Raw genomic sequence first — 18,102 nt, 5'->3', positions numbered from 1 at the left:
AGGATGAGGAGGCACAATCCACTGTGGATTTGAGCCGTATAGGTATGTATTAGATACAGGTACTGTCCTGAATGAAATTGACACTTCAGTGGAAAAACGGAAATGTATTCTCAAAACGCCGCCGTTACACTAGCATGTTCTGAACGTAAATGTCAACAGTTGTACGCAGAGGTGTAAAGTTCCTGTCAAATTAAATATGACACAAGGTGAGAAACATGAAGCAAGCCGAGCTCCCTGAGGCGCTGTGATGTGTTGAGAGCTGCACTTCATTATCAGTGAATGTGTTGAGTAGAGAGGCAAGAACCTACCACTAGTTGGCATACTAACCCTGACCCTAACCATGACCCTAACCCTATAGCCCTAACCCTATAGCCCTAACCCTGACCTTAACCCCATACCCCCAGACCTATACAGTCAGGCACACTAACCCTGACCCTATAGCCCTAACCCTGACCCTATAGCCCTAACCCTAACGATATAAAGTCAGGCACACTACCCTTAATACTGACCCTATAGCCCTAACCATATAGCCCTAACCCTAACCCTATAGCCCTAACCCTGACCATATACAGTCAGGCACACTACCCCTAACTCTGACCCTAACGCTGACCCTGACCATATACTGTGACTCAACAGTGGTTCAATATGCATGGGATATCTACACTCAGCTAAAAGGTTCTACCACGAAAAAACAAACGGGTTCTTCGGCTGTCCCTGTGGTAGAACCCGTCTGGGTTCCACGCTGAACAGTTCCCACAGACTGTTCTACATGGAACCCAAAAGGGTGCCACCAAAAGGGACAATCCAAGAAGCCTTTCTGTTCTGTTGTCCTAACAGCAGTAGTACTCTCTGGTGGTTTGTACTGTACGATGTTGAGATGTGAGCTGCAGAGGCTGAAAGTATTTCCGTCAAATGTAATAAACCGAGGATGCTTTATTGAACACATAAGACCCCTTCACACAGTAACACAGACAACCGAAATGAAACTTAAAATGAAAAAAAAAAGAAAAAGAAAAAAAGAAAAACCCACATTTTATTGCACTTAAGTTATAAGAAAATAAAAATTCTAAGTGAATCAAACAAATACACAATCCCTTTAAGGTTTTTTTTTCTGTCTGTTTCTTTTTGCCAGGCAGTATACATGAACTGAAAAAACATAACACCTGCGTCATCCGATTTCTCAAACCAGATCATAAATTAAACAGAAGAAAAGTAAAACAACGAGAGAGGAGAAAGCGAAGAGTTGTTTTTGTTTTTGTCTTTTTTTAATATACAGTGTTATACCACTTTCACAGTTCAGCTCTGAGTTGTGTGACTCCTGGAGAGATCGAGACAAATCGTTTGGCTACAATGTTCCGTTCACTTGTTTTTTTGTTTTTTTTACCCCCGTTGCTATTTTTCCATTCACAAACCATTGGGCTGCTAATGCTAATGCTAATAGCAGCCACCTCCGGTAGTTTGAACTGTAACCACATGTAAAACTCATAACACTAAGACTTTCCTGGCGCCTGGCGACCGGTTGTCAGGATGCGTTCGTGTCAGTGTGTCAGTTGTTGCTTCAGACGTTTGAATGGAACAACAGCGGCACATGCATGTGGACAGCTCTGCCTCTCGTTCATTCGTTTGTTTTAAAAACCTTTTACATTTGCTTGCTATCTTTCTTCTTTTTTTCTCTCCTCTTTGCCAGTCCACACAGCATACATAATACATTTCCCCATAGGACAGGCTGATTGAGCTTTGTCCCAAGGAATGTGTTTACAATTTGCCCAAAGACACGCACGCACGCACACACACAAACAATCACACACATGCACACACACTGAAATATACACACGCACACACTCAAATATACACATATGCACTCACGCACACACTCAAATATACACGCACGCACACACACTCAAAAACACACACACACACACACACACACACCCCATCGTATTCTCTCTGTAGGCAAACCCTTCTTTGTCTGTCGAGCTCCCTCCCTCCTCCACTTCCTCCTCGGCCTCCTAGAGGCACGTTTGGCTCAAGTTTCAGTGGCAAAACAAAACAAAACAAATGTTGGTTGTTAATTTTTTCATCATGTTTCTCACTTTTTCGTGTCCAAACTTAAAGAGTCAATTTTGGAATTTAGTCTGGGACTAAAACGTCACAGCAAGTAAAAGTTCCACCTTTTTTTTTTTTCTGTTCATCTAGCAGCATAAATACAGTTTGGCCACTTGGGGGGGGGGGGGGGGGGGGACAGCACTGGGGGGGGGGGAGGGAGTAGGGGAGGGGGTGCGTAGGGCGGTAGGGGGGGGCACTATTCTGTGGTGTAGCTCTGAGTAGAGACCCCCGCCCCCCCCCACCCCCCCACACTAACGTACCAGCATTGAGGACCCAACCCAGCCAGACTTTGAAAACTCGGGACAGCATTTCGTCTCTATGGAGACAAGACTCCACAACGAAGAGGAGGAGAAGATGGAGAGAAACGGAAAAAAAGAAGAACAACCACCCATAGAAAAACAACAAACCCCCTGGTGAGAGAAGGACAGCAGAGTGAGGTGTGGAACAGGTTAATACTGGGACTTGTTGCTGTTGGCAACAGTGGGCAAAAAAAAAGAAAAAAAAGAAAAAGGAAGGAAGGAAGAAAAAACGCTAAAACATTTCATTGAACTGATTGAATGTACAAAAGGAACTTATTCACAGTTGCGTGTGTTTGTGTTTTTGAAAGAAATCAAACCAGGAAAAAATGAAAGACAGTGAAAAAGGAGAGAAACGGAATTACAGAAACAAACGACAAACTGAATTTCGGCTGATCCCTCCCCTCGGTTTGTGGGCCAATCAGTTCTTGGCTTGGTGTGTGTTTCCCCTCTCCTCTCTCCTTTACCCCCGTGACACAAACTCCTTCGCTAATATTTACTGTGTTATCGTTAAAACTTCTCCATAGCTCTTTCCACTCATATGACAATTACTTTCCCTCTGTCTTTGCCTCAGGTAACTGTGTACAGTGTTGTTTTTCATTGAGACGGTTGGCTGTTTATGTGGAGGGGGGGGGGGGGGGGGGGTAAAAAATAATATATCTTTATACATCTGAATGCTCGTGTTCAGGCTTGAGCGAACAAGTCTCTGTGTCAAGCTGCCCCGAGCCACAAGGGCGGAGTCACTTTAAAGAGTTCTGTCTTCTCATTGGACGAGTCAGTCGCTCCCCTTTCCTCCACCTCCTCCTCCCAGCCTACTGCAGAGGTACGTACGAGCCACGCCCCCTTTCAAACCACGCCCACGTCACCACCACCACTCCACCCCCCTGGAGGTGGGAGGGGTCAAAAGTAGGGGTGTCGGGGGTCTGGAGGGGGGTGAGGCGGGGGGCTGTGTGGCCGTGTCAGTAACATCCACCCACGATGCAGCGGAGGGAGGGAGGGAGGGGGAGAGGGAGGGGGGGGGGGGGGGATGGTAGTGGTGGTTGTTGTTGGTGAAGCGTGTAGGGGGCGGGGGGCGGGGGGGGGCTGCGGCGAGTGTGTGAGTGAAGAGTTCCCGGGCCGTAGCCCTCATTGAGGCGCCTCGTCCCCCTCCTCCTCCTCCCCCCTCTCCTCTCCTCCCCTCCCCTCCTCTCCCCCTCTCCTCTCCTCTCTCGTTCCTCTCCCCCTGTCCCTGCTCACTTCATGTCCACGTCAAAGTCCAGCACCAGCAGCTTGGTCTCCTCCGTGCCGTTACGGCTGCCCACGGCGCACACCAGCTTGGTGTTGGACGCCCGGATGCGCCAGACCACGCCCCCGCTGCCGCCGCTCTCCAGGGTCACCAGGTTCCGGATGAACTCGCCTGTCTTCAGGTCCCACAGTTTGACCGTGCCGTCGTCGGAGCTGGTGATCACAAAGTTCTTGTTGAACTGCAGGCACGTCACAGCACTCTGGTGCTTGTTGGGACCTGGAGGGGGAGAGAGGAGGGGGAGGGGGAGAGGAGTGAGTGAGAGAAGGTGGAGAAAGAACAGAAGGGATTGCAGAGAGTGAGAGAGAGAGAGAGGGGGAGAGAGGGAGAGAGAGAGAGGGAGAGAGAGAGAGAGAGAGAGAGAGAGGGAGAGAGACAGAGAGAGAGAGAGGGAGAGAGAGAAAGAGAGAGAGAGAGAGAGAGAGAAAGAGAGAGAGAGAGCCACAGATGGAGAGCCATCAACTCTAGCTGTGAGATCATTGGTGGAGGAGCTCCACAGCCCACAGCTGCTGTACCAACCACAGACAGACAGGCAGACAGACAGACAGGCAAAGAGACAGACAGACAGACAGACACAGAGAGACAGCCAGGCAGACAGACAGACAGAGGCAGGCAGACAGACAGATAGACAGACAGACAGCCAGCCAGGACCTGGCTCTGAAACCGGCCGTCAGCGTTTCCCTCCACATCCCCCTGGTGGAGAGGAGGAGGGCTGGGCGTGGAGCAGAGCAGTAACTACAGGCTCTCCTTTCTGGAGCTGGTTTAAGGCTGTGGAATGAGGCGCCCCTGCCTGCTTGCCGTAGAAAAGACCGAGGAGGAGGAGAGGAGAGGAGGAGAGGAGAGGAGGAGAGGAGGGAGCCCAGGGGCTTTGGGCTGTCACTGCAGCTGCTGACTAGCTCTGCTGACTGCTGGCACTGCAGAGGTGTGTGTGTGTGTGTGTGTGTGTGTGTGTGTGTGTGTGTGTGTGTGTGTGTGTGTGTGTGTGTGTGTGGTTGGTGTGGCAACTGGCAGGAACAGTCACACTCTTTGTGCAAATTGTGGTGTCTGCGGCTGTTGTCTCTTTTCAGCAAGATGCCTGTGTGTGTGTGTGTGTGTGTGTGTGTGTGTGCGCGCACGCACGCACGCATGTATGACTACGCTTCCCTGAGGCGATGTGGATGATAAACCAAAATGAATCAATTACGACACAAACAAAGACAGTTTCACTGTGTTTTGGCTCCATTTTAATAGCCTCGGTTGTCATGGCAGTGTCTACGATACCTCACAAAAGTCGTAGAGTGAAATGATCAATCAACGGAACGGGTTTATTCCCAATCAAAATGGACTCTTTAATGACAAATGGGGACAAAGCAATGTGTTGTTTGAGCGGCGCGTCGCGTCGGTGCTGGCGTCCATTAGCTCTGGTGTCCTCTCTTTGTCTCTGGGCCGTGTGATCAAAGACCCAGACGTTTGCACTGTGCTGCCTGCCTCCAAAAGATATTACACATTGTTCCGGGCCGCGCCGACCCCTACCGGGCCGAGCCAACCTAACCCACCCCCTACCCAGCGCCTTAAACCCCCTACCACCCCCATCCACCCCCACCCAACACCTACCACCCCCACCCACCCTCTACCACCCCCATCCACCCTCTACCATCCCCACCCCATCCACCCTCTACCACCCCCACTACCCACTCCCACCCACCCTCTACCCTCACCCACTCCCACCCTCATCCACCCCCACCTAACTACCCTCGACCACCCCCAGCCACCCTCTACCACCCCCTCCACCCCCCCACCCCCTCCTCATTTCCCTAACAAAGCAGCAGCTACCTAGCCTTCCCCTCAGTACCTCGGCTGACAGAGAGGGCCTGTTGTCGCCCATTGTCTTAGATAAACGCACTAATGAATAGACACAATTTGCCCACTGACCCAATTACATGACCTACAAAACCTCCCCTCCTCTCTCTCTCTCCTCTCCGCTGCACTCCCTAACCCAGCACCCCCCCCCCCTTCTGCTCTCCTCTCCACTCTGCTGCACTCCCTAACCCAGCCCCCCCCCTCCTCTCCTCTCTGCTGTGCTCCCTAACCCAGCCCCCCCCCTCCTCTCCTCTCTGCTACACTCCCTAACCCAGCACCCCCCCCCCCCCGCTCTCCTCTCCACTCTGCTGCACTCCCTAACCCAGCAACCCCCCACCCCCCGCTCTCCTCTCTGCTGTGCTCCCTAACCCAGCCCCCCCCCTCCTCTCCTCTCTGCTGTGCTCCCTAACCCAGCCCCCCCCCTCCTCTCCTCTCTGCTGTGCTCCCTAACCCAGCACCACGCCCCCTCGTCAAGACCCTCAAGGGCTCCCTAACAAGGCAGACATCCCTCCATCCCTCCCCCCCCCCCCTCCTCTACTTATCCTTCTATCCTTTTTCATCCTCCCCTGCTCTCACAGGGGCACCCCTTTGTTCCATGGGGGTAGGTGTTGTGGTTGTATAACCAGCATAGAGGGGTTTTTTTTGGAGGGGGGGGGGATCAGTGCTCAGGGATGCTACAGCTGAGGCTCCAGAGGGTGTTTCCCCTCCCTGTCGGAAGCAGCAGCTCTGCTCACAGAGGGAGAGGACTGGCGTCAGAGAGGACTGGCGTCGGAGAGGACTGGCGTCGGAGAGGACTGGCGTCGGAGAAGACATCCCTGTCAGGGAAGAGGCTGGCGCTGGCAGACAACGTGTTGGCTACATTTGGCCACGCTCCGCCGAGCCAATCACTGAGGGGATAGCTCTGTGAGCAGGCGAGGTCGTCGTGGCCGTGGCGTTGGCCTTCCATCTGGGTCTGGAGCTCAACCATTCCCTGGCTTTCTGAGTCAGTTTCTGTCACCAGAAACGTCTTTGATCAAGAACGTCCTTGTTGAAAAATGTGTTTGCTTTTCCTGATTGTGTTTTGTAATGTTTGTAATTGTGATTTTGTATGATGTGTGGTTGTAAGCCGTGTGTACGCAGGGCTCCCTTGGAAAAGAGGCCTTGGTCTCAATGGGACTCCCTGCTAAAATAAGATAAAAGGGACTTTTATATCTGGGTTCTGACCTCAACCATTCCCTGGCTTTCTGAGTCATTTCTGTCACCAGAGTGGCCTGGGGCGGTCCAGTAGTCTCGTACCATGGCCTGTTGTGGTCCAGCACCACGGCCAACAGTGCACACATATGTCCATGTCGGCATGGGTTCGATTCCCGCCCATGCCCTGCTGACATGCCCTCTCCTTACTCTCATCCTTACTCTCCTGTCTCTCTACACTGTCTCTGTCCAATAAAAGTGAAAACACAGAAGAGCGGGACTGCCTCACTCTGGACCAAAATAACCCCACCCAACCATCATTCTAACGCGGCGTGATCGACAGACAGACTCCACCCACCTTGCAGCGTCTGCAGGCACTGGCCCGTCTTGATGTCCCAGATCTTGACGGTGGAGTCGGCGTTGCCGGAGACCAGGATGTTGTCCTTCAGCTCCATGCCGCTGGTCAGGGACTGGTGACCCGTCAGCGTGTGGATGCAGTTCCCCGTCTCCACGTCCCACACCCGGATGGACGTGTCCAAGGAGCCGCTCACCACGTGGATCCCATCAAACTGGAGGGGGAACAACCAGAGTTAACACGACTTTACCATGGATACAAGGTCACAACCAGAGTGACACGACTTTACCATGGATACAACCAGAGTGACACTACTTTACCATGGATACAACTAGAGTGACACTACTTTACCATGGATACATGGTCACAATCAGAGTGACACGACTTTACCATGGTCACAACCAGAGTGACACGACTTTACCATGGACCGTAGATTGAAGACCCGTCTCTTCAGGCTACATCTTAACGGTCCCTCCTAAAGACCTCTTTCACCCCGACTACCCCCCTGTACTAACCCCTAAAGACCTCTTCATCCCCACTACCCCCCTGTACAAGTTTCTCTCCTGTAAATAAATTAAAAAAAAAAAATCTTCCTTTCTTCTGGCATTGTTACTGCCAATAGCCCCTGGTCCTAGCATAAATTAAATGTTCTTATGATGACTGTTGGATAGATAATTCACTTACTTTGTTGTAAGTCGCTTTGGATAAAGGTGTCTGCTAAATGTCATGTAATGTAATTGTAAAAGTAAATGTAATGTAATGGACACAGGGTAAAAACCAGAGTTAACACTACTTCACCATGTACACATGGTCGGTATAATGGATGAGATTAATCTGTAGTCATTCCCGTACAATGTACAATTATTCCATTCACATTGCACATTTGGTTCCGTTTATAATTCACTTGGATGAGATGAGTTACCCACTTTGTATTCGATCAAGGCTTTTATATTCACACAAATGATGAATGGTATTCACGCGGTCGGGTCGGTCCTATTGATTTTTGATGGCGGTTTCTCCAGGCCCGTCTCAGGCTGCCGTGAAGAACAATACCTCCCAGACTCCCTATACAACACCGCCTCGGGCCAAAAGCTAAAGTGCAGCGACATCATCACAGCAAAGGAGGGACACCTTAGAGGGACACCTTAGAGGGACACCTTAGAGGACATGCAGAGGAATTCATTAACCTTTCCACACCTTACAGCCTCCCCTACACACACCCACACCCACACCCACACCCACACCCACACCCACACACACCCACACCCACACCCACCCACCCACCCACACACACACCCACACCCACACCCACCCACGGGACACAACAAAGCTCTGTTGATATAACATTGCTGCAACGTAGAAAGCGCTCTGGGAAAACAACCCAGTTATGTGGCCATGCCAACACAACTCTGTTGTGCCTCTTCTTCAGGCTGGTTGACATGGCAACCACCTTATCTCATGCGGCACGGCGTTTTCAAGCACAGGCAGCCAGCAGTGTGTGGAAGGCTCTTTTCAAGCCCGCTGGGGGGCTTCCATCTCCCCATCTCTCCATCTTTCTTGTTTTAACGGGCGCATCAGGCACAGTGAATATGAGACCCAGTTGAACACTTTCAAAGAGATTGTTATTTTCATAATTTACAGCTGTGGTCGTATTCCTGTGAAGAGACTTGATTTGAGGGAGTGGAGAGAGTTCTATTGGGCCATGTTAAATGGATTATTTCTACTTTCTTATCGAAGGGACGCAGAATAGCACAAGTTGAAAGGAATGGGAGAGAGAGAGATATTGGAATTGGGTTTCCACAGACTGTCCATCATACAGCAGTTCAAATTAACTGTTTAAGGGCAGTCAAGCTGCGCATTTTCTTGTCTAAATTGTGTGTGTGTGTCTCTTACCTGTAGTGAGTAGACTCTGTTGGTGTGTGTGTGTGGACCCTTACCTGTAGTGAGTAGACTCTGTTGGTGTGTCCCTGCAGCGTGTGTGTGTGTGTGTGTGTGTCCTACCTGTAGTGAGTAGACTCTGTTGGTGTGTGTGTGTGTGTGTGGACCCTTACCTGTAGTGAGTAGACTCTGTTGGTGTGTCCCTGCAGCGTGTGTGTGTGTGTGTGTGTCCCCTACCTGTAGTGAGTAGACTCTGTTGGTGTGTGTGTGTGTGGACCCTTACCTGTAGTGAGTAGACTCTGTTGGTGTGTCCCTGCAGCGTGTGTGTGTGTGTGCGTGTGTGTGTGTGTGTGTCCTACCTGTAGTGAGTAGACTCTGTTGGTGTGTCCCTGCAGCGTGTGGAGGCAGGTCTCGGTCTCGGGGTCCCAGACCTTGACCATGAAGTCGTAGGCGCCGCTGACCACCCGGCGGCCGTCGTACTGGACGCAGCGCACCGCCGCCACGTGGCCCATGAGGACGTGTAAACACTGGCCCGTCTCAATGTCCCACACGCGCAGCGTGGCGTCTCGAGACCCGCTCACCACCCTGATGACACACACACACACACACACACAGGTGAGATACAGAGCTGCCAGTCGTGCAGTAAAACCTGTTTTTACTGCACGCACACACACACACACACACACAAAGAGGTTTGCCAGAATAGGTTTAATTGGTCAGATTAGACTCTCATTGATATATAATCCTATTTAAGGTCAAAGTATACAGTGTCAAAGAACACAGTTTAAGGGAAGTTGATGTAACAAGCTTGAATCGTCACAAGCCCGATGGCGTTTCTCCAAAAACCATGATGAAATATGTACCTCAAGTCATTCACTGAACTTCGAGCACACATTCCATAGACTCACTCCCATCCCAGGAACATAAACAACATGGACGACTTCCTCACTTAAACAATGAACGCATTCAAGTGTCATCTTCATGTTCCAACATGAACGTTAGAAAGAAAACAACACACCACCTCCTTCTGAGCTCCAGTACACCCCTCTGGCAGGAAGCTTAGACGGAAACAAAGTTTCACAAAGAATCGCGGCCGCTCCCTAATTTACGAAATGTCTCCCGGGCGCAACGAAGACGGGAGATCACCGGGCGTATTCCTCGACTGTCAGGCTCCGATCAGCTCGCGGCCCTTCCTTCCGTGGAGCGCGTTTGTCAGATGTAACTCGACACCCTCGTCGATCCCGAGGCAGGATGAGCACTAGTCTCTGGAGTCCATGCAGTGAGTGGTGGCTCACATACATGCAGCGGATGAATAGACTCTGAATCAGGTCCATTCAGTCACTACAAGGCCCTTGGTGCACTTCAAAACACCCTTTGTCATGTCACAATGCTTGATCGCTGGCCTTTTCCTGCTCAGGTCTGGCTTGGTCACGGTTAAAACATGGTCCAAAGCGGCGTCTCTACGGGGTGTGTTCACTGTTCGATTAGTTGATTGAGTGTATAAATGATAATCTGGTAAATGTGCGTCGATTAGGTAACGCAGGGATGTAATCATCATAACATCTAAAACCAGGAGATACAACGGCTGGTAGAGTGCATTAAACTCTGAGTACACCATCAGATGAACAGCATTAATCAGAGAAAGCCCCATCAGTGGTAATGGAAGTGAGTGTGTGTGTGTGTGTGTGTGTTTGTGTATGTGTGTGTGTGTATCTGCCTGCGTATGTGTGTGTGTGTGCGTATGTGTGTGCGTGTATCTGCCTGCGTATGTGTGTGTGTGTATGTGTGTGTGTGTGTGTGTGTGTGTGTGTGTGTGTGTGTAATAATCCCTGTGAAACCCACCTTTTCTCGTGCAGGTGCATGCAGCGCACCGTTGAGGTATGCCCATACAGGGTGTGAATACATTCTCCCGTCTCGGCGTTCCAGACCTTGAGCGTGCGGTCGGTGGAGCCGCTGATGATGATGTTGTCCCTCATCTGGGACGACCACACACCGCCGGTGTGACCCACCAGCGTCCTCAGACACTGGAAACACAACAACAACAACACACTTCAGTCTGCATACTCCACACCAACAACAACAACACACTTCAGTCTGCATACTCCACACCAACAACACACACACACTTCAGTCTGCATACTCCACACCAACAACAACAACACACTTCAGTCTGCATACTCCACACCAACAACAACAACACACTTCAGTCTGCATACTCCACACCAACAACAACACCAACAACAACAACACACTTCAGTCTGCATACTCCACACCAACAACAACAACACACACTTCAGTCTGCATACTCCACACCAACAACAACAACACACTTCAGTCTGCATACTCCACACCAACAACAACAACACACTTCAGTCTGCATACTCCACAACAACAACACACACTTCAGTCTGCATACTCCACACCAACAACAACACCAACAACAACAACACACTTCAGTCTGCATACTCCACACCAACAACACACACACACTTCAGTCTGCATACTCCACACCAACAACACACACTTCAGTCTGCATACTCCACACCACCAACAACACACACTTCAGTCTGCATACTCCACACCAACAACACACACACACTTCAGTCTGCATACTCCACACCAACAACAACAACAATAACAACAACAGCAATAGCAATAGCAGCAACAACAGCAACAAGCCTCAGTGTTTGTGCCCCTGTCTGTCCATGTATCCCCATTACCGATATACTGTATGGGAAATAAATCTAAAACACCCCCCAAGTTTGTGACCTTTAAGAAAATAATCTCCTAAATCATCAAGCTGAAGACACCCTTGAAATAATTTCACAAAAGTCACGAGTCATTTTATCTGATGGCTAGGTTAAAAGGAGACAGGATATTACTGTAACTTGACATTCACTTTGAGGGGGGGAAACAAAGTGGATTTAAATTGCGGTGACCTTTTTAAAAAGACCCGACTCAGTCAATCCATACGTCTTGCTGCAGCGCTGAGACAAGGACCTCATTTTGCCCTTACCTCAGCGCGCGTGATTGCTTTTACTTCATCTATAGGGAACGCCGGGCCTATTCATTCTGTTTAAGGAGGAGAGGACGTGTGGAAGCCAATGTTATATTAAAAAAAAAAAAAAAAAAGAAAAAAAAAAGGTATTCGTTCTTCCTCATTTGGAATGCTAGATTAGCTATTGATTACAGCGATTATGGAAATCTTTCTGATCTATTCAATTTGGGCCTCAGCCGTTGTTCTCCAAATTTAATTATCCCCGGCGAGTTTAATTACATATTTTTGAGGGGGTGCAGAGTCGGGGAACGGAGGCGCTGCTTCGGTGGCGTTATGATCTGCGGCGGGCGTGTCGCGGGGGTGTAAAACATGTGACCCTCCCTGACTGCGGCTGATAAACTGCTGAGCGGCGAGAGTCGAGATGGGGCAGGGAGAGAGAGGGAGGGGGAGGGGGAGGGAGAGGGAGAGGGAGGGAGGGGGAGGGACGGAGGGGGAGAGAGATGGGGCAGGGATTTTATTATGGTGAGAGAGAGAGAGACGGAGGGAGAGGGAGAGGGAGGGGGAGGGAGAGGGAGGGATGGAGGGAGAGGGAGAGAAAGAGAGGGAGGGACGGAGGGAGAGAAAGAGAGGGAGGGACGGAGGGAGAGAGGGAGGGAGAGAGAGGGGGAGGGGGAGGGACGGAGAGATAGTTGGTTGGGTGCAGCAGCAGTCTCCATCTCTCTCTGTCTACCTCTCTCCTCTCTCTGTCTACCTCTCTCCTTCTCTCTCCATCTCTCTCTGTCTACCTCTCTCCTTCTCTCTCTGTCTACCTCTCTCCTTCTCTCTCTGTCTACCTCTCTACCTTCTCTCTCCTTCTCTCTACCTTCTCTCTCCTTCTCTCCCTCTCTCCTGTGATAAACAGGGACGCCTCATTAACTCTGCAGGCTGGTGTGACGCGACCTTTCTCTCCACCTCTCCACAGTGTTCAAGGGTCCCTTGCTTTATCCCTCTCTCCCTCGGCCCTGTATCATTCCATTAACGATGCGGGGAGGAGAGGCGGGGAGGAGAGGCGGGGAGGAGAGCAGGGACGGCCTGGCCGCGCTAATCGAGTCCTGTAGCAAAACAAATGGGAGATCATTAGGAAGACGCTGCCAGAACAGGACGAATGAACGGAGCTTCTGAATGAGACGCTCAGCCGCTACAGAGCAACAGGAACGGGTCCCTAGAAGAGGGAAGATAACATATGCCAACTGCCTGTTGTATGTTGGCAACAACGTACAATAGTATTGTAATATTGTTTTATTGTTCTATTTTGTAAATTTGTTGTTGCTATTTTGTTCATATTTTGCCATTTTGTAAATTTTTTGGCAATACTTGCTGTTGTTTTTTATGCCTCATGCACCAACCTCACCAAGTCAATATCCTGTATGTGCAAAAATACACTTGGCCAAATAAAATAGTTCAGATTCAGACGTACTCAAAAGAAAAGCCTATGTTAAAGATTTAGCAGCAGAATGAGGTTTGATTCTGTGGTTTGACGTTTGAGGAATGGGGAAGCTTTCTCTTGCTCTCAGCCTACTCAAACACTGTCTGGGAGAGAAGGACCTCTGAAATGAAGGGGCTTAGGTGTCTGTTTATCTGCCTGTGTAAAAAAATATATCAAAAAAGAGGCAGCCATTGGCACACAGAGGGAGATTAGCATTCCTTCGAGGGCCTGTTGGAGGCTTTCCGAACACATGAGCGTTTGATCCATGGCTTTTATTACACTTTTGGACTCCTTTAATCTCGCAGCGAAAAATTACGGAAACATGTTCCGCGGCGATGAAAGGCCCGGCCTCTTTAACCCCATGCAGCCGTGACGCATGCATTTGTCATGGGCGCAGTCGACACCTTCACGGTTCCCAACCACATTTGGAGTTCAAATTCGGTCGTCCTGTTGAATGGCAATTACGCTGTGACATCGTCATCACCATCAGAGAGCATTCTCATTTACTGGAACCCTTGATGCGTGAAGACCTGGTTGGACAGACGTCCTGATCCGAAAAAACAACAACGTTGTGCTTGCATGGCTTCACCTAACAGTGACGGGCCTCGTCTGAGGGAGCATCTTCCCCGAACTCACAAAGAGGGCGTAATCACCTGTCACAACGCATCACGCTGCGAGCGACGCACTCCCTCAGGGACGCAAGACCCACCGGTAGAAACCAACAGGCCGGCGAGGACAGCAAGACGATGCTAAGTGGAGGTAAAGAGGCTAGCTGCCCAATTACAAGATGGCTGACTTGGATATCATTGAGAGAGAACGCAGACCTGACTGCAGGACTCGTCGGTGCTTGCGATCCAACGGATATCAAATCTGTAGATTACACCGGAGCGGAATGTAAGTGAGCTTTCCTTTCATGTTCTTCTTTTTATGCTATTTGAAAGAGCTGGTGTTTACCCAAGGTCTCTGTGTGAGGGGAGGAGAAAGAGGGAGGGAGGGAGGGGAGGAGAAAGAGAGAGAGAGGGAGGGAGGGAGGGAGGGGAGGAGAAAGAGAGAAAGAGGGAGGGGAGGAGTGCCGAGAGAGAATGTGCCCAGAAAGCAAAAGGGAGAGCGGCCTTTCAAGGACAAGGGAAGGACTCACTGGGCCGTGACAGACTGAGGAAGGGTTTAAACGAGGTCTGCCCTTTCCCCACCAATGTACGGTAACAGTACATAACCTGGTACGGGAGGGTCTCTCTGTTTGACCACAAACACAGACCTGGTGATGAACCCACCACGGTGACTCCACCAGGGTGACACACTGTGGTGATAAGCCCAGTTATGGGGGTAAGAGGAAAGTAATCACACAGACTCTCAGAGGTTTAACACATTAAAAGACGCTTACACCGTACACACCGGATCTACTCGAACCCACTCTACTACGACTGAAAGGAATTAGTCGCGTTTAGGAATTCGTTTCCAAACCTGAAAAAATCAATAGATGGACAGATAAATCTAATCAGTTTGACTTGATCCGTGTTCTTGATCGATATCTTCGTCATGCGTCTCTCGATGGGCGGTCTGAAATCCCCAGAGTCCGACTCCATTTTCTGATGTTGAGGTGAGGCGGGAACGCGGAGCTGCAGCGCCTGGCAGAGGACGCCCTGGCGTGCCACTCCAGATCTGCCTGACAGCTGAGACCTACGTCTGTTGACTGGCATCACCAAGGACTTTCACTGCTCTGCTGAGCAGCAGGCAGCAGCCTTTGAAGCACTGTCTGTGTGCGTGTGTGTGTGTGTGTGTGTGTGAGTGTGTGTATTGTAAGGATGTGTGTGTGTGTTGTGTAAGAATGTGTGCGGGTGTGTCTGTGTATTGTAAGGATGTGTGTGCGCGTGTGTGTGTGTGTGTGTGTGTGTGTGTAGATCGAGGCCTGACAGCTCTCATTGAAACTGAAGGACAGGCAAAGACAAAAGGTGGGGTGGACAGAACAGCCTCACACAGCATTGAGTGAACGACACCTGCTACAAAGACCTGGCTCAACGGGAAACCTTCAACGCCAGACACAAGCAAGAGAACAGAACCGAGTAAGCCAAGGAAAGTTACAGAAAATGAGCCTCAACAACAACAAAAAAAGACGCCAGGCCACTCCTTAAACCTCACCACATTTTTATCGGTTTCAGCTTCCATCTCCAAACCGACGTCTTCAACAGAAAACGATCCTGTTGTCTTAATTAACTGCCGAGCAGCGATTCAGTTCTCAAGGAGATGAGCGAAGAGGTTTGTGAACAATCTGCTCTCGCAATCATCATCCTGATGGCCTCACGGCAAGGGGCTCTATTCACTTACACTCCTGGTCCCAGGAGGTTGAAGTGAACATCCTGGTACCACTAATGGAAGACAATAACAATCACCCCCGTCTACGACGGCTGCAGAACCTTTCACTGGGGACGCGAGACTTTAATTGAAGTTGTATCTTATCGGATCCTCAAGAAGTCTAATAAGAAATGACACATGATGGGGATGAAGGTTAATGTAATTGGCGAACGTTGTTTGAGAGCAAGGCTCTCTGTCGTACAGTTCAAGACAGCCATGTCTGCAGAGGCAGGACAGACAGACAGACAGACAGACGACTTTGTTAACATAACAGAAGGATTTTGTTCCCAGAGCCATGAAACTACAAAAAGGGATTTTGTAAATGTGACTTGGCAACGGGTCCTCTCGGACAGACCGTATGAAACAGATGAACATGTCGTCAACATCAGTCCTGCTGTGGTTTCACACTGTAGGTCGTGTTTGCAGGACCGTGCGTTCACTCTGAGTCGGCGTCGTCGAGAGACGCCTGTGCTGGAGGACATTGGAGGTCAACAACCTGAGGTAAAAACAAGTCCTGTCCTGCCTTGACCATTCTCCCTACCGGTGAGGGACAGACTCCAACTGACACAGACAGAGGGACAAAGCAACGATTAAACTGTCACTTGCCTCTTGCTCCACAAAAAAATAACGAGTAGGCTTACAGCTCAGAGAGCATTAGCAAAGGACGGGAATGGGCCAATTAACCCTAATAATCTATAATCTGCTTTCAATTAATTACCGAGGCACTTAGATTTGATCCAGATGCAGGGATAATTGACGGAGATCAGGCCACAGATCTTTGCTAAGAGTGGAATTCAAAGCTCTCCGACTCTGAGATTCTTCGCTGTGTCATCTTACCTTCAAGAAAGAAGAGTATTGCTACAATACAGACAACCTTTAGCAGCTAAAGGACAACAAATAAAAAATAAAATAAAATGCTGTTGGGGTCTGGAGAGGGTCAACATTACATCTGGTTGTGTCCAGGGAAACAGTTGGGAGAGGAAAAAAAAACTAAAAAGAGGGAAAACAAACTTGAGACTCAAATGAGTGGCCTTCATCTCCAGCGGTTGGCCTCCCCTCTCTCTCCTATCGATCGGGTTGTGAATAAGCCCTTAGACATGGCGTTAGTCGCTGAGAGCTGGGTGGAAATGGCTTCCCTCGAGCGCACCAGAGTTTACGGCACTTAAGCCGGGACATGGAGTGGAACGATGAGGTCGGGAACGAATGAACGAATGAACGAACGAACACACACACGCGCGCGCGCCAAGGTTAGAAAAACAGACAGGCAATCAAAGAGAGAAGTTACAGTCCTGCTGTTCGGCAGCCATATTGGCTGTTTGTTTACAGTGGAACCAGCAACAGGAAGGAGGCGTGAGAGCAGCCGTATTCCCTTGCCGGAGGTCATCCGGAGGTCAGCAGAAAATAAGCCTGGCTTGCCACGACCACAGATGACTGATGGCCACCGTGAGGAACTGCATCCAAAGGAGAGCGAACCACCGCAGGGACAGACACGGGAATAACGGCCTGGAATTCTATTTTAGAAGATGAGAATGTTGAGAGGAGAAGAGGGGGGGAATAACGCTTGGCGCTGGAGAGTCTCATTGTCTTTGGCTTCATGGCCGCTCTCTCGCATCAGCTTCTCGGAACGCGATGGCCGACTCGGCTTAATTGGTCTCTGCTTCCTCTGCTGAGGAATTCCCCCCTGGCGACTCGAGCTGCTCTCAGGCAAGGGAGCGGACCGGTGGTGAGGGGAGATGAGATCCAACAGAAGACCTGCTCCAGATACCTACTTTCCGCTTTTATAAACTAATTTCTCCCGTGTCTCCTGATATATTGTGGTTTCATATGATGTATTGATTTCTGTATTTAACTGTGTTGTATTTGTTGTAGGTGTTGTTTTGTAATTGTATTGATATTGTGGACAGGGTGCACCTGCAAAACAGGCCTTGGTCTCTGGTGGTTTCCCCCTGTATAAATAAAGGTTCAATCAATAATTTAGACCAGCAAACCAGCAAACCAGCAAATCTGTCCCAGGACGAGCAGGTAGGGGTAATCGAGCTCCAGCCCAACCCCAGGTTAGGTGCATGACTGTGGGATCAGAACCATAGCCTGGAGCCACCCTCCTGGTTGTTATGATTCCAATAACAGATCCGAACCGAGCAGCACATCTGTCATGACCTCAATCTCCCAGCACAGAGGCGTTGCGGCATTAAGCCCATGTCACCGGAGTCACATGTCACCCGGATAGCACCCTGGCGGTGGAACAGGCCAATCCGCATGGCTCTCCTATCAGATGACCTTGTTCAGATCTGATCAGCTCAGCAAATGTGGTGCTGGGTGAGGCATGCATGTAATCACCGATTGGCTGGACGCCAACGCCGACAC

The 18,102-nt window shown here is 50.0% G+C and overlaps 1 protein-coding gene across 4 annotated transcripts in view; it reads right to left on the bottom strand.

Moving 5' to 3' along the window:
• Window positions 1–913: 913 nt before the first annotated feature.
• Window positions 914–18,102, bottom strand: part of fbxw7 (F-box and WD repeat domain containing 7) — a gene marked incomplete at its 5' end in the record, with an annotated part of 155,326 nt that continues 138,137 nt past the window's right edge. For all 4 annotated transcript variants that reach the window (XM_083692732.1, XM_083692735.1, XM_083692733.1 and 1 more), the window contains 4 exons: window positions 914–3,903; window positions 7,052–7,262; window positions 9,286–9,511; window positions 10,769–10,950. In XM_083692732.1, coding sequence (XP_083548858.1) covers window positions 3,635–3,903; window positions 7,052–7,262; window positions 9,286–9,511; window positions 10,769–10,950 — 888 coding nt within the window. In that variant the 3' untranslated portion in view covers window positions 914–3,634. The remainder of the gene's footprint in view (window positions 3,904–7,051; window positions 7,263–9,285; window positions 9,512–10,768; window positions 10,951–18,102) is intronic.

This window comes from Argentina silus (assembly GCF_951799395.1).
Source record: "Argentina silus genome assembly, chromosome: 21".
In the NCBI taxonomy this organism is placed as follows: domain Eukaryota; kingdom Metazoa; phylum Chordata; class Actinopteri; order Argentiniformes; family Argentinidae; genus Argentina; species Argentina silus.
This window is presented reverse-complemented; position numbering and strand designations above follow the sequence as displayed.